The following is a 17685-nucleotide window of genomic DNA, read 5'->3' as shown; positions in this document are numbered from 1 at the left end:
AATGGGCGGGCAAGCGGCAGATGAAATTTAACACAGGGAAGCATGAAGTCATTCATTTTGGTGAAAAGAATGCAAAGAGACAATATAAACTGAAGGATACAATTCTAAAGCGTGTGCAGGAGCAGGGGACCAGGGGAGGTGGTATGTGTGCACAAATCATTGAAGGTGGCTGGACAGGTTCACATTGCATATTGCATTCTGGGCTTTATTGATAGGGCCAGAGAGCATAGGAGCAAGGAGGGTATGTTAAGCCTCATTTGGCCTCTAATGGAGAATTGTATCTAGTTCTGGGCAATACACTTTAGGAAGTATCTGGAATGCACTGTCTGTGGGTAGGGTGGAGGCAGATTCAATTCTGGCTTTCAAAAGAGAATTGGATTATTATCTGAAAAGGGAAAAAATGCAAGGGAAAAGTATTGGGGGAGGGGGTGGTTGGCACGAGGTGCACTGTTCTTGTAGAGAGCTGGTACAGACACAATGGGCCAGATGACTGTAAATTGTTCTATATTCTATGATTCGAGGTCAGTTAGCACCTGTAAAGGGCGAGACACACTGAGCATGAATTTCTCAGAAAAGCGAAAAAAAAACCCTTGTTAGTGCTGAGCTTTCAGCTCTGGTGAAAGGTTCATATCTAATACGTTAACCCTCTTTTATCCCCTTTCCAGATGCGGTGTGACTTTCTCTGGGCATTGTGTAGTATTATTCCACATGTGCAGTTTTTCCATATTCATTCAGAGTCCCCATTAAGGCTGTTTAATCAGCAGAACAATAAAGGACACAAACAAAGCAGCAACTACCAAAGAAAGCAAATTCGCCATTGAACAAAAAATGCTTTCTTTTGAAACAATAAACAAAAGCTATTCCTTTCTTTATTAAAGCTTCACTGAACAGCTGATGCAAATGAGGAACCTCGTCTCTGATAGATATTTCTGTAAGTCTTCAATGAACAGGGGGAAGCTGAGGAGATATAGGAGCAACCTGGCCTATGCTGGTGATCCATCATTACATAGAACAAATAGCAGTCATCTTTCAATATAAAACAAAGATTAATGTCTAGAAACTACAATTTCTGATGTTTGCTTGTCGCCTCTTCGCCTTGTTTATATTAGTCCATTTAAATGTTCATCCCCTCACATCACCAATTGTCACATCCAGGCAGCACGGTGGCACAGTGGTTAATACTGCAGCCTCACAGCACCAGGGACCCGGGTTCGATTTCCATCTTGGGTCACTGTCTGTGCGGAGTCTGCGCATTCTCTGTGTCTGCGTGGGCTTACTCCGGATGCTCCTGTTTCCTCCCATAGCCTGAAAGATGTGCTGGTTAGGTGCATTGGCCATGCTAAATTCTCCCTCAGTGTACCCAAACAGACGCCGGAGTGTGGCGACGAGGGGATTTTCACAGTAACTTCATTGCAGTGTTAATGTAAGCCTACTTGTGACTGTAATACATAAACAGCAATAGTGGCCACAGCAGCACTGTCCCTGTGCTCTCTCCCATACTAAATAACTGTTTCGAGTGATTCTTGTTTCTCCATGTTTGCTACAGAAAAGCCCCTGGACTTTTGCCACCGTCACTTAGTCGAGCTAAAACCCCTTTCTCCCACATATACCTATGTTCACAGGGATTTAATCAGATTGACAAATTCATTCTGCAATAGTTGGGGAAATTATTAGGAAAGAGAAATTGAAGTTCCTGACACTTCCAAAGTACACGTGACGTTTGAGACGCACGCTACCATTCATTAACTTGGTACAGGTATGTAAGATATCTAGGGAAGGCAACAGATTAAAGCAGTAATATCATCAGAGGCAATGATGAAGTCCTTGGCCTTGTTGTATAGTCTACTGAAGATTGGTAGTTGCAATAACTGCAGCTCTATTATTGGTTCGGTCCAGGTCTTTAATTGCATGAAAATGTCAACATTTCTAAAGACTTTTCTTACAGTGAACTACAGTCTGAAATTCTTCCTGATACAGTTTATTTTTAAAGCATAAACCTTTACTACCTGTTTGGAAAGGAGTTAGAATAACAAACAGAGCAAAAAGGATGGCACAATTTTTAAAGCAGATAGACATGGTATGCTTTAGCTTCCCATGTGAGATGACATGTATTCTCATGTCATAACCTCAATGCTGATAAGAAATCAATGACTTTTCAGCACTTGAATGAAAACCAGCAACTAGGAGGTTACTTATTAGTTGGAATTGAGGCATGTTAGAGAGAGTGAAGCAAAGGATTTAAAAAAAAAACATTTCTATGTATTACAGATCTACTTCAGTGGACAAGAAAGTACAATGAAAACCAACTTGTTATACATCGATAGTGAACAGAATTCAATGGTGCCTCGTAGTGTATTACAAACACTCTGTTTTCCCGGGATCTACTTGTCAACAATCATAGCAGCACAGTTGTGATGAAATGAAACACTGAATGCAGCAAACATGCAAAATTAGAGATAAGAAATACACATTTATCTCGTAATATCTTGGTTCTTTCCCCCTTTTTATCACCTCCTAATCAATGAAACCTAACCTCTTTCAGAGCAATCTGAACTGAAGACTTCTTCAGAACAGTTTCTGCGTGTTACTCCACGACTGACTGGCAGGAATAGCTTTTCCATTGAGGTTTGCTAACTTCACCATTCTCCTCCTCTTTCATTTCTTTTTGAGCCCCCTTCCTCCTCCCAACTCTGAGTTCTAGCAGGCCAACTATTTCAGGAGAAGCACCCCCTTTTGAACTACATAGGAAGCCTGAGCATCAGATACTCAGATGCCTGAAAATTAAGTAAAGAGACAGGGAAGTAGACTGTCTACCATTAACACAATTAAATATTAATACCGAAAACACTTAGCATTTCAATGATTTGGACTTGATCATTTCAATGAACATGAATGCATGAAATTCTTCTTTGAAAATAATAATGAAAATCAAATCCTGCATTAATAAGCCATGAGGAAATAAGTTGAAGAAAGCCTGTCGTGCAGTATAAGATTAACAAAATTAACAAATTTAACCCAACCACAGATGTGAGGTTGGGAATCTGCTCATCTCCATCAGTCGTTGTGCCCTCAAAATCACACAGTGAGAGTGTGGGCAAAGTAAACATTAGTACTTGGAGTCAGCTTCTGAAGAGTTAGACACACCTAAGTATCCATTGGATGTGTAAAATATGACAGCTTGTGCTTCGCAATTGATGAACGATGTCTTTGTTAATCACAACTGTCCTGAGTTGGAGAAGATCAAAATCTTTTCTTCAAATCTGCACACCGTTGTACTTTCACATCACATTGAGTCCAATGGAAACTCTGGTAGCATGCACTTTCTAGCCTCCTAACAGTGAACGCGGAGTGACAACGTAGATGGTTGCAGACAACCCAGGAGTACTTTTAACCTAACTCTCTGGGGGAGGGGGAGGGAAGTCCCACAAAATCAGGTAGAACATCAGCTTTACACCCCAGCCAATATTGACTTCAACTGAGGACTAAGGCAAATAGGGTGTCAAACCAGTGTTGTACCTGATCGCATTGGTTACCCAGGAGATGGGTCAGGCTAAAATGGCATCCAATGCTTTGAGGGTCTATGACATATCTTCAAAACAAGGGCTTCCCTATGCATCTAGGGGCCAGAATACTCAAACGCCCAAAACCTCGACCCGCATGAATATCTAACCTCAGCAAACACTTTCGAGTTTGCCTCATCGTTTTTGCAAAACCAGTACAAAGCCCCTGTAAATAAATCACAATCTAATGCGTACATGCAATGGCTTGGTGTTTTTTTTATTAATACTAAACCTAAAATGCCAATTATTGTACAGCTACAGACTAGTCGGTATTTCTGGACATTTTCTGGGTGACTGATCTTAAAGAGAATGGTTAATGTACAAGCAATGTCACCTGCACGATTAAAATTAAAAGAAAAAACTCTATGAAAGCATGCAGTGGGTTTGTTATATTGATAAAATGAAGACAGGAATAGAACTATTGAATTAATTACCAGTATGTGGCATAATTTTACCAGCATCAGCTTGTTCCTGAGGGACCTTTCTCTCATGAACTGATCGAGGTCGCTGACTTTTTATTGTGTGATCTCCCATCAATCCATATTCTAAGGATAGAATAGAGGTTTATGAAAGCTCTACCATTGCACAATTACACACATTTACATTTGTATCTTATTCATTCTTACTAACCTTAATGACAAAGTATGAACAAAACAGGCACAGAATTTTTTGTCAATCAGCCAAGTAAAAATTACAAGTGTACGTTCCATCTTTGTTATTGAGTAGAATGGGGTGGGGAATTCCTTTTGTGTGTTACGCAGACAGAGGACTAGTTGTACTGCTGAGGCTTTGGTCAGGCCACATTTGGAGTGTTGTGAGCAATTTTGGGTCCCGTATCTAAGGAAGGATGTGCTGGCTTTGGAGGGGGTCCAGAGGAGGTTCATGAGAATGACACCGGGAACGAAAAGCTTGACGTATGAGGAGCGTTTGAGGACTCTGGGTCTGTACTCGATGGAGTTTAGAAGGATGAGGGGGGATCTCATTGAAACTTACAGAATACTGAAAGGCCTGGATAGAGTGGACATGGAGAAGATGTTTACATTAGTTGGAGAAACTGGGACCCAAGAGCACAGCCTCATAGTAAAGGGACGACCTTTTAGAACCGAGATGAGGAGGAATTTCTTCAGCCAGAGAGTGGTGAATCTATGGAATTCATTGCCACAGAAGGTTGTCGAGGCCAGGTCATTGAGTGTATTTAAGACAGAGATAGATAGGTTCTCGATTCGTAAGGGGATCAGAGGTTATGGGGAAAAGGCAGGAGAATGAGGTTGGGAAACTTATCAGCCATGATTGAATGGCAGAGCAGACTTGATGGGTCGAATGGCCTAATTCTGTTCCTATATCTTATGGTTTGAGAGCCATTCCCTTTTTGAAGGGATTGGTAAGTTTCTGTATGCATGAGGAATGCAGGAACAGGAGCAGACCATTCAGCCCATCAAGGTTTTCCCCTCGTAGCATTAAATGATTGAAAATAAGAAACTGAGGAAGTTCTTCATAAACTGCTGATTGGGCTTGGGGGAATAACTGGTTTTGGCACAATGCAAAGCTAATGGGATGGGGTGAAAGCGGGTCTGTACCAGCCATGCGAAACAGGATCATGGCGAATTGGCAGCTGCTTTTCCACCGCTTCCCATCTTTGTTCCGCTGGAGTTGACAGAACAATGGTTGAAAATCTGCCAGGATATTTGTCTGCAAGTCACGTTGCTGCTTCTACATGTTTTGAAGTGAAAAATCTCGGCAATATTTTCCGCGGCATTGCAGACTAAAATGTGGGGTGGGCTTTTCCGGCCTCACCCGTCCTGAGGTCAACGGACCTTTCCATGTTCCTATATCTTATGGTCTTATCTTATTGCCTACTCCGATTCCTGTGGTGGCTGGGGCAGTAAAATTCCGGCTGAGGAGTGGTGGATAATCGGCTGTCAATCTGCTACTAGCCCATTGCCCCTCTGCTGGCATTGACCCTTGTAAAACCTGAGGCTGAAAATTGTTTAAAAGATGAATAGTCAGTAGTGCATAATGCACACACACATACAAGAAATATGCTGACCATAGCTTTACATTTGAAGGGATTTTTACATAGAATGCACAGCATTTCCTGTTTCTTTAACAGAAACAGGCAAGTCAGCACAATTGGTCCATATTGGTCTTTATACTCTGCACCAACTTCTTCCCACCCATCTCATCAGCATACCCTTCTATTCCTTTCTCCCTGATATGCCTATTTAGCTTCCCTTTAAATGCATCAATTAAATACACTTAATTCAAAATTAATTTTAGTCCACAGCTGCCATGATTTGCTATGCACTCTCTAAAGGTGCATTGTGACTTGTGTCTAATCCTGTCCCAATTACGTAGGCAGGTATTACTTTTACAAAAGCATGAAAGCAGAAAGCCCAAGTGTAGGATCCTTCCCGTGTAAACATACAGTTTGAACGATAGTTAAATCATTTGGGGGAATGGCCTTTCATAGCAGAAACTGAGTGGAAAAGAGATAACATCCCCTATCTTTCCTTTTCGAGTGCAGGAAAGGGAGATTTCTCATTGTTAAATATGTCCGGGGAATTCTATCAATAGCGGGAGATTGTGGAATAGACAGAAAACATTCTCTCAGCTTGCCCTTGAGTAGACGGAGCTAACAGGGAAATACTGACAAAATCTAAACTAATAAAACTGGGAAAGGTTGATGACAAACAGTACGTGCTGAGTGCAGACAGCTGAATATTGCAGGTACAGACACTTATCACAACCAATCTGACAAAGGGGTTTAACCTAAATGTCCTTCCCTCCATATTAGTGGGTATTATAAACTGTGGGCTGTAAATTGATTTGCCCTGATTTTTGGGCATGTGTTATGGTCTGTAGTTTGTAAACTAGAAACAAAAAAGCAGAACTGATGTGTTCACCTCACTGACCTGATTTTTAAATTATTTCGCAGGTTGTGGGCATCACTGGCCTGGCCAGCATTTCTTGCCCATCCCTAGTTACCCTTGAGAAGGTGGTGATGAGCTGCCTTCTTGAACCACGGTGGTCCCTGTGGTGTAGGTACACCCACAGTGCTGGTAGGATGGGAGTTACAGGATTTTGACCCAGTGACGGTGAAGGAACAGCAATATAGATTCAATTCGGGATGGTTGGTGCTTTAGAGGGGAACTTACACGTGGTGGTGTTCCCATGTGTTTGCTGCCCTTGTCCTTCTAGGTGATGGAGTTCATGGATTTGGAATGTGCTGATGAAGGCACCATGGTGAGTTGCTGCAGTACATTTTCTATATACTACACACTCCTGGTGGTGAATGTTTAAGGTGGTGGAAGGTGTGCCAAACAAAAGGGCTGCTTTGTCTTGAATGGTGTCAAGCTTCTTGAGTGTTGTTGGAGTTGCGTTCATCCAGGCAAGTGGAGAATATTCCATTACACTCATGACTTGTGCCTTAAATGGTGGACAGAATTTAGGGAGTCAGGAGTTGAGTTACCCCCGATAGAATTCCCAATCTCCAACCCGCTCTTGTAGCCACAGTATTTGTACAGCTGGTCCAGTTCAGTTTATAATCAATGGTAACCCCCCAGGATGTTGACAGTGGGGGATTCAGTGTTGTTAATGCCATTGAGGGGAAATGGTTAGATTGTCACTTGTTGGAGAAGGTCATTGTCTGGCACTTGAATTGCATGAGTGTTACTTGGTACTTATCAGCCCAAGCCTAAATTTTATCCAAGTCTTGCTGTGTATCTGAGGAGTCACGAATGGTGCTGAACATTGTGCAATCATCAGCCAACATCCCCACTTCTGACCTTAGGATGGAAAGAAAGTCATTGATGAAGTAGCTGAAATGGTTGGGCCGAGGACACTACCTGGAAGACCTCCTGGAAATGCTAGGGCTCCTTGAATGTCACACTCAGTCAAATGCGGCCTTGATGTCAAGGGCTGTCACTCTTATCTCACCTCTGGAATTCAGCTCTTTTGTCCAAGTTTGAACCAAGGTTGTAATGAGGTCAGGAGCTGAGTGACCCTGATGGAACCCAGCTGAGCATCACTGAGCAGATTATTGCTGATATGTCTGCTTGATAGCACTGTTGATGACCCCTTCTATCGCTTTGCTCATGATCGAGAGTAGACTAATGGGGCAGTAATTGGTTGGGTTGGAATTGTCCTGCTTTTTGGGTACAGGACATACCTGGGCAATTTTCCACATGGCCGGGTAAGTGCCAGTGTTGTAGCTGTACTGGAACAGCCTGGATGGGCGAATGGCAAGTTCTGGAGCACAACTCTTCAGTACTATTGCCAAAATATTGTCAGTGCCTATAGCTTTTGCAATATCCAGTGTCTTCAGCTGTTTTTGATATCATGTGGATTGAATTGAATTAGCTGAAGACTGATATCTGTGATGCTGGGGACTTCTGGAGGAGGGCGAGATGGATTATTCATTCGGCACTTCTAGCTGAAGATTGTCGCGCACGCTTCAGCTTTACCTTTTGCACTGAATCCCTGGGCTCTCCCATCATTGAGGATGGGGATATTTGTGGAGCCTCCTCCTCCAGTGAGTTGTTTAATTGTCCATCACCATTTGTGACTGGATGCAGTAGGACTGCCGAACTTAGATCTGTTGGTTGTAGGATCATTTAGCTCTCTCTATCGCCTATTGCTTATGCTGTTTAGCATGCAAATAGTCTTATATTGTAATTGCATCCAGTTGACATCTCTTTTAAAGTATTCTTGGTCTTGCTTCTGGCATGCCCTCCTGCACTCTTCATTGATCCATGTTTGTTGGTAATGGCAGAGTGGGAGATATGCTGGGCCGTGAGGATTGTGGTTGAGTACAATTCTGCTGCTGCTGGTGACCCAGTGTCTCATGGTTGCCTAGTTACTGGATCTGTTCATTATCTATTCCATTTAGCATGGTGCTAGTGCCACACAACACGATGGAGAGCATCCTCAATATGAAGACAGGACTTCACAAGGACTGTACAGTGGTCACATCTACTGATGCTATCACGGACAGATGCATCTGTGACAGGCAGGTTGGTGAGGATGAGATAAAGTATGTTTTTCCCTCTTGTTGGTTCCCTTAGCACCTGTCGCAGTCCCAATCTAGCAGCTATGTCATTTAGAACCTGGTCAACTCAGTCTGTGGTGGTATTACTGAGCCGCTCTTAGCGATGGACATTGAAGTCCTCCACACCAAGTGTACATTCTGCGCCCTTGCCCACTCAGTGCTTCCTCCAAATGGTTTTCAACATGGAGGAGTATTGGTTCATCAGCTGAGGGGGCAACGGTACATGATAATTAGCAGGAGGTTTCCTTGCTCATGTTTGACCTGGTGCCATGGGACCCAGAGTCGATGTTGAGAAATCCCAGGGGAACTCCCTCCTGAATGTGTACCACTGTGTCACCACCTCTGCTCGGTCTGTCCTGCTGGTGAGACAGGGAATATCCAGGAATGGCGATGATGGTCTCTGGGACATTATCTATAAGGTACGATTCCGTGACAATGTCAGGCTGTTGCTTGATTAGTCTGTCAGATAGCTCTGCCAATTTTGGCATCAGCCCCCCAGATGTTAGTAAGGAGGATACTGCAGGGTTGACATGGCTGGGTTTGCCATTGTTGTTTCTGATGTTGACGCCACATCTTCCCTCTTGACTTAGTTGTGGTTTTATACAACTGAGTGGATGCTGCGCCATTTCAGAGGGCAGTTAACAGTCAACTTTTCCATGGGGTTGCAGTCACATTTAGACCAGTCCAGGTAAGATTGTGAGCTGCCCCAGCTGAATAACTCTAATCGTTCTGCTGCCGGCATTCTGTTTCACCCAAAGAAAAGCTCAGTTTCTGATTCCTAGCCATGGTTAGGAATGCAATTAATCATGGTCCGTTCTGTGCTGAGCCGTGCCGAAATTCCATGGTGTGGCCAATGCCCTCTCTGTGCGCCGGAGTCAAGTAACATTCTGAAGAAAGCATGTGCTTCAGGCAGCCTTCCTTTATTTAAAGGCTTTCCTATCAAAAAAAAGTTTTCAGCAATGAACTACAGCTATTGGATAATCTTGTTTCCAATGTGGGAGAATGAGTTTTGTGAATCTCGCCAGGGAAAGGCCCCTCCGCTTTAGCGATACATCCCTCTTTGCACTGGTTAGTGAGGTAGAGGGGAGGAAAAAAAGTCATATTTCTGTGGGGAGTGGATGTTGCAGGAAGCTGTTGAGATTGAAGCTCTGCAAGAAATGGGACACGTGATAAGGATGCAGGGTAATGTCCACAGTGTTACTCTCAAGGACATGGCAACGTGTTGGGAAATGGTTAATGATCAGTTGAGTGGTCAAAGTGCATGAATGGAGCTACACCTCACATCTCCTACTTGACCTCACCTCACACCACTCAATCCTCCTTTGCCATCATTCACTCAGGGGTATCACTGCAGGCATGCACAATGAGGAGTGGTGGTGTGATGGGTAATGTTTTGGGATCCTGCGTTCAATCCCACTGTGGTAGATCGTGGAATTTGAATTCAGTAAAAATCTGGAATTAAAACTCCATAGATGACCACGAAACCATGGATGACTGTAGGAAAAACCCATCTGGTTCACTAGTGTCCTCGAGGGAAGGAAATCATAGAATGCCTACAGTGCAGAAGGAGGATACTCGGCCCATCGAGTCTGTACCGATCGCAATCCCACCCAGATCCTATTCCTGTAACCCCACACATTTACCCTGCTAATTCCGCTGACTAAGGGGCAATTTAGCATGGCCAATCAACCTAACCCGCACATCTTTGGACTGTGGGAGGAAACCGGAGCACCCGGAAAAAACCCACACAGACACGGGGAGAATGTGCAGACTCTGCACAGATAGTGACCCGAGGCCGGAATTGAACTTGGGTCCCTGGGACTGTGTCACCGTGCCACCCCTTAACTGGTCTAGTCAAATGTAACTCCAGACCCACAATGCAAATCAATCAGTTGTACCAAATTGCCATAAAGAAGTCATGGACCACCTGGCATTGATCTAGGTACCAGAAATAACAACGGCAAACCCAGCCTTGTCATCCCTGCAAAGTCCTCCTTACTAACACCTGGGAACTGGTACTAGAACTGGAAGACCTCACAAACTAGTCACACAAACCAGTCAAGCAATTGCTTGGCATGGTCCCAGAATCATACCCTATAGATAATGTCTCCAACACCACCATCACCATTCCTGGGTATGTCCTGTCTCACCAGCAGAGGTGGGCACTGGCACAGTGGTGTACAGTCAGGAGGGAATTGCCCTGGGAATTCTCAACATCAACTCTGGACTCCATGAAGTCTCTTGGCACCAGGTCAAACATGGACAAGGAAACCGTCACTCCTCAGTGATGTATCAATACTCCTCCATGGTGAAGACCAATTGGAGGAAGCACTGAGGCTGGCAAGAGCGCAGAATGTACTCTGGGTTGGGGACTTCAACGTCGATCTCCAAGAGTGGCTCAGTAACACCACCAGAGACCGAGCTGGCCATGCCCTAAAAGACATAGCTGCTAGACTGGGACTGTGGCAGGTGGTAAGGGAACTAACAAGAGGGTAAAAGATACTTGATCTCAGCCTCAGCAACCTGCCTGCGGTAGATGCAACTGTCCATGACGGTAAGAGTAGGAATGACCATCACACTGTCCTTGTGGAGACAAAGTCCTGTAGTCACATTGTGTTGTGTGTCACTGCCACCGTGCTAAATGGCATAAACTTTGAGCTAGCAACTCAAGACTGAGCATCCATGAAGCTGTGGGTCATCATCAGCAGCAGAATTGTACTCAACCACAATGTGTAACCTCATGGCCCTGCAAATCCCCCACTCTACCATTACCACCAAGCCAGGCGATCAACCCTGGTTCAATGAAGAATGCAGGAGGGCAAGCCAGGAGCAACACCAGGCATACCCAAAAATGAGGTATCAACCTGGTGAACAGGACTACTTGCGTGCCAAACAGTATAAACAGCAAGTAATAGACAGAGCTAAGCGATTTCACAACCAATGGATCAGATCTAAGCTCTGCAGTCCTGCCACATCCAGCCATGAATGGTGGTGGAAAATTAAACACCTCACTGGAGGAGGAGGCTCCACAAATGTCCCCATCCTCAATGATAGAGCAGCCCAGCACGTCTGTGCAATAGATAAGGCTGAGACATTCACAACAATCTTTGGCCAGAAGTGCCAAGTGCATGGTCCATCTCGGCCTCCTCCAGATGTCTCCAGCATCATTCCCAATTCAATTCACTCCACGTGATATCAAGAAACAGCTGAAGGCACTGGATATTGCAAAGGCAATGGACCCTGACAACATTCCAACAATAATACTGAAGACTTGTGCTCTAGAACCTGCCCCACCACTAGCTAAGTTGTTCCAGTGCAGTTACAACACTGACATCTATCCGACAATGTGGAAAATTACCCAGATATATCCATTACTCAAAAAGCAGGACAAATCCAATCCGGCCAATTACCACTCAATCAGTCTACTCTCGATCATCAATAAGGTGATGAAAGGGGTCATCAACCCCGCTATCTAGCGGCAATTACTCGGCAATAACCTGCTCACTGACGCTCAGTTTGGGTTTCTCACGGTCACTCAGCTCCTGACCTCATTACAGCCTTGGCTCACGCATGCACAAAGAGCTGAATTCCAGGGGTGAGATGAGAATGACTCTCCTTGGCATCAAGGCAGCAGTTGACTGTGTGTGGCATCAAGGAGCAAAACTGGAGTCAATGGGAATCAGGGGGAAAATTCTCCGCTGGTTGGAGTCATACCTGACACAAGGAAGATGGTTGCGGTGGTTGGAGGTCAATCATCTCAGCTCCAGGACATCACTGCAGGCGTCACTCAGGGTAGCGTCCTAGGCTCAACCATCTTCAGCTGCTTCATCAATGACCTTCCCTCCATCATAAGGTCAGAGTGGGGATGTTCGCTGATGAATAAACAATGTTCAGCACCATTCGCGATTCAGACTGAAGCAGTCCATGTCCAAATGCAGCAAGCCCTGGTTAATATCCAGGCTTGGGTTGACAAGTGGTGAGTAACATTCACACTACACAAATGCCAGGCAATGACCATCTCTAGCAAGAGAGGATCTACCCTACAAGGACCATCACCCTTTGACATTCAATGGCATTACCATCACTAAATACCCCACTATCAACATTGTGGGGGTTACCGTTGACCAGGAATTCAATTGGGCTCGACACATAAATATTGTAGCTACCAGAGCAGGTCAGATGCTAAGAATCCTGCAGCGAGAAACTCACCCCCTGACTCCCCAAAATCTGTCCACCATCTACAAGGCAGGACTGGACTGGAATACCCTCAACTTGCCGGGATGGGTGCAGCTCCAAATACACTCAGGAAGCTCAACACCATTCATGACAAAACGGCCTGCTTGATTGGCATCACATCCACATAGAATCAATCCCTCCACTATCAACACAGCAGTAGCAGTGTGTACCAGCTATAACATGCACTGCAGGAACTCACCAAGGCTCCTTAAACCAAACCTTCCAAACCCATAAACACTGCCATCCAGAAGGACAGGGATAGCAAGATACCAGGGAACACTACCACATGTAAGTTCCCCTCCAAGTCACTCACCATCCTGACTTGGAAACATATTGCTGTTCATTCACTGTCACTGGGTCAAAATCCTAACAGCGTTGTGGCTGTACATATACCATATGGATTGCAGCGGTTCAAGAAGACAGCTCATCAGCACCTTCTCAAGGGTAATGTGGGATGGGCAATAACACACACACACACACACTCTTACAGAGGAAAGTCACCCAGAACAAAAGTGAGCCCCAACGCACAGACGGAGAACCAGCACAGTTAAATCTCCTCAGCCATAATGCATTGCATTATCAGCACCAATGTCCTGTATGCCTGCAGCACCCAGCTGCCCAGGTTACCCTAGATGTCAGTAAGTTGTTGCCTTTGGCACCTTCTCCACTCACTCCTTACCCTCATCCTGAAGGTGCCATGAAACGGCAACTGCTGATAGAGTGATTGTGGACTTTCTGCTTTGAACACACTTCACATTCTCTCACCTCCCCTCTCTTTCTGATTGCCATAAAATGCTGTCTGCTCTGCCCTTACAACCTTACACAGAAGGCCGAGTGGATGAACAGAATTCTGAGGAAGGTGACTAGTTGTCTTTGAGAAGAGCTTAGCAGATTGGGCCCAAACCATTGGAGATTGGAAGAATGAGAGATGATCTTATTGCGATGTATAAGGTTGCAAGGAGGAGTGGCAGGGTGGATGCTGAGAGGATGTTTCCCCTTATGGGGGAATCTAGAACAAGAGAACACAGTTTAAAAATGAAGAGTCTCCCATTTAAGATGAGATGGAATTTCTTTCTCTCAGTGGTCATTAGTTCATTGAATTGTCTCCCTCAGCAAGTAGCGGAGGCTGGCTCATTGAATATATTCAAGGTTGGGTGACATTTTGATTGATAAGAGAGTCAGTGGTTTTAATATTTATTTATTAGTGTCACAAGTAGGCTTACATTAACATTGCAATGAAGTTACTGTGAAAATCTTCTAGTCACTGCACTCTGGCGCCTGTTCAGGTACACTGAGGGAGAATTTAGCATGGCCAATGCACCTAACCAGCACGTCTTTTGGACTGTGGGAGGAAACCGGAGCACCCGATATGGGGAGAACATGTAGGTACTGCACAGTGACCCAAGCTGGGAATCGAACCTGGGTCCCTGGTGCTGTGAGACCATAAGACCATAAGATATAGGAGCAGAATTGGACCATTCGGCCCATCGAGTCTGCTCTGCCATTCAATCATGGCTGATATGTTTCTCAACTCCATTCTCCTGCCTTGTTGATCCCCTTACCAATCAAGAATCTATCTATCTCTGTCTTAAATACACTCAATGACCTGGCCTCCACTACCTTCTGTGGCAATAAATTCCATAGATTCACCACCCTCTGGCTGAAGAAATTCTTCCTCATCTCAGTTCTAAATGGTTGTCCCTTTACCCTGAGGCTGTGCCCTCGGATCCTGGTCTCTCCTACTGATGGAAACATCTTCCCCACATCCACTCTGGTTAGCATTGCTGCCTCATAGTGCCAGGGAGCCGGGTTCGATGGGTCACTGTCTGTGTGGAATCTGCACATTCTCCCCGTGTCTGCATGGGTTTCCTCCGGGTGCTCCGGTTTCTTCCCTTGATCCGAAAGTCGTGCTGATTAAGTCTGTTGGCCATGCTAAATTCTCGATCCAGGCCTCTCAGTATTCTGTAAGTTTCAATGAGGTCCTCACTCATCCTTCTAAACTCCATCGAGTGCAGACCCAGAGTCCTCAGGTGCTCCTCATATGTCAAACCTTTCATTCCCGGGATCATTCTCGTGTATGTCCTCTGGACGTTCTCCAAGGCTCGTACAGTGAGGCAACTCAGATACTGGCACCACGCAAATGTTAGAGATTAGTGTGGATTCGGGAATGGACTGTGCTGATTCACCACACACATGTGGTTTCAGCATGGTCAGGTCAGGTTCCCGGGAGGGCGATGCCACCCACCAATTCTGCCACTGGGCCCCTAGATGAGGACCGCGTTGGTGTGGACTGAGGAAAACGCTGATGGGCTCACACACCCAGATGCCTGGTGCATTGACAGGCCTTCCAAGGAGTATGAAGGAGTCCAACTCCACCATGGCACAGGCATCACACGGAGCTGGGAGCCCAATCTTCCCAGCAAGGAAGCAGTGACCAACTTTACGGTAATGCCCACACACTGGCCTACGATGGATTGTCTGCTGACCGGTGTCTCAGCTTCCAATGTACTACAGGTAGAGTTCACCCGATGTTTCAGTGCTGTGGTTGAAGCTCAGACAGAGTGTATAAGACCACTGGCTGCTGCCATCCAGACACAGGCAGCAGCTTTCATGGATTCAGATGCCAATCCTCAAAGGGGCATGCAGATTCTGACATCCAACAACCTTCTGCTGCAGGTTATAAGGATGTATGCCTCAGGGGAGTGGCAGTGGCTCCCTGGAACACAAATTTGAATGTCCTTTCTCAGGACGATAGTATTTGCACTTCCATCACTGCCAATCCCCCAATGCCCTTGCTGCTCACTGTCTGCTCATCAGCCCAGATTGCTGCCGCCCAGGCTGAGATGGTGCAGTAAAAGCTGGACTTTCAATGCCCTGAGCTACTTGAGGGCACCTTACACATCCAATCGCATTCTCTTCTACTGAATGTCAGCAGCTTTGCCCCAGCCATGTCGTAGCCCTGTGTAGGAGCTCTAGGACAATGGAACCCACCAACAGGCATGAAGTGGATGCCCATGGGGGGGCAGTTCTGTTTTCCTTGATCTCATTTATGCATTGCTGGATGAAACAATTGAGTGAAGTGCTATATCGAATGACATTGGCCAAGGATAGGGAGTCTGAAATGGATGTTTCAGAAGGACAAGGCATGTCAACCTTGGGGGTGGGGAAGTTCATTTCAATTGAAGGTGAGCCTCACAATACAGTTCCTCTTACTTTGTATGAGTGTGGTGCCTGTGATTCCCAGCTCTCCTCCTCCTCCTCCAGTTTCTAGAAGATTCTGGAAAATCTGGGTCTGTACTCGATGGAGTTTAGAAGGATGGGATCTCAATGAAACTTACAGAATAATGAAAGGCCTGGATAGAGTGGATGTGGGAAAGATGCTTCCATTAGTAAGAGAGACGAGGGTCTGAGGGCACAGCCTCAGAGTAAAGGATGAGTAAAGAAATAAAGAAGTTTCTCCTCATCTCTTTAGACTGAGATGAGGAGGAATTTCTTCAGCCAGAGGGTGGTGAATCTATGGAATTCATTGCCACAAAAGGTTGTGGAGGCCAGATCACTGAATGTATTTAAGACAGAGATAAAAAAGGCAATTGATTGGTAGGGGGATCAAAGGTTACGGGAAAAAGGCGGGAGAATGAGGTTGAGAAACATATCAGCCATAATTGAATGGCAGAGCAGATTCGATGGGCCGAATGGCCTAATTCTGCTCCTATACCTTATGGTCTTATGATCTAAAATGCAGGACACCACCACAAACATGGACAACCACTCAAATGTGTCCTGCAGAAATCTGCCTCCCACCAAATTCCCACCACTACCCCAAGCCATATAAGCAGTGAAATTGTTGCTTTGGGAGTCCCAGCAGACTTGTTTCAAAAGGTTATGTTAGAGGCTCCATGATTTTTATCAAAGGCCCCTCGGATCTTGTGGTGGGTTGGTGGGAGGGGGTCACGAGCCATGTGTAGCGGGGAATCCCTTGTCTCTGAGCAGCCATCTGGCTGATTGTCTCTGAGGCCTGAAAAAGGGGGGAGTGACTGACTATCACAGGAGAAAATTACTGTGATTGCTGCCAGGATAATGAAAATTCACCATGATGACTCCTTAGTTTGGTCGCACACCAATTGCACATTTGCAGGGTGGTCAACCTCATGGTTGTGATCTGATTCTCTGTTGACCTGAGTGGTCCTGCAGTGCCAGGGCATACAGCCAATGGCACTCTCAGCCATTGGCAAACAAGCTATCTTGGCAAATCCACGTTCACTCACATCCTGGCCTTCCCTGCTGAGGGGGAAGAGGCTGAAGTCTCCACTCCTCCTCTGTCATCTCCATGAACAGTGAATTTGACCATTGCTGATTTCACCAGCTCCTGCCAGGAAGGAACTGGTTGTGAAGAATGAAAGGGCGGCAGTGACCTTCACAGGCACGACAATGATCATTCCCACCCTGGTTTAACGCTCTTAGTCTTTATGTAGGAGCTGACACATTTCTGTCGTCATGTCCTTGGGAAAGTGGAGCCACTCGAGCCACTGCTCTAGGCTCATCCAAATGAAGGATGGGGTCTCCCATGAAATGCTCTTAGGGCTTTCTATGGAGAACCCTCATTCTCCTCCCTCCCCTGTGCCTCCTCCTCCGCATACCTTGCTCTAGTTTCAGAGGAAGTGTCATTGCGTCTACTGTAACAAGCAGTAGCATTAAGCAAATGAATTTCAGGCCCTGTGTCATCCACAGTAAGGCCATTAAGTGGAAGTTACAAGGAGAAAGGAATAGAAGGGATCACTGATAGGCTTAGATGAAGAGTGCGGGAGGAGGTTTCATGTAGAGCTGAACACTGGCAAAGACCAG

General features: G+C 45.5%; 1 protein-coding gene across 1 annotated transcript in view; it reads right to left on the bottom strand.

The window, feature by feature from the left end:
* adgrb3 (adhesion G protein-coupled receptor B3) overlaps nt 1–17685 on the bottom strand; it is an 840122-nt gene that overhangs the window by 476792 nt on the left and 345645 nt on the right. The window contains exon 3 of the mRNA XM_078213595.1: nt 3995–4105. Coding sequence (XP_078069721.1) covers nt 3995–4105 — 111 coding nt within the window. The remainder of the gene's footprint in view (nt 1–3994; nt 4106–17685) is intronic.

Source organism: Mustelus asterias, chromosome 5 (genome assembly GCF_964213995.1).
Source record: "Mustelus asterias chromosome 5, sMusAst1.hap1.1, whole genome shotgun sequence".
NCBI classification, from domain to species: domain Eukaryota; kingdom Metazoa; phylum Chordata; class Chondrichthyes; order Carcharhiniformes; family Triakidae; genus Mustelus; species Mustelus asterias.
The sequence above is the reverse complement of the archived record's forward strand: the minus strand, read 5'-3'. Positions and strand labels throughout refer to the sequence as shown.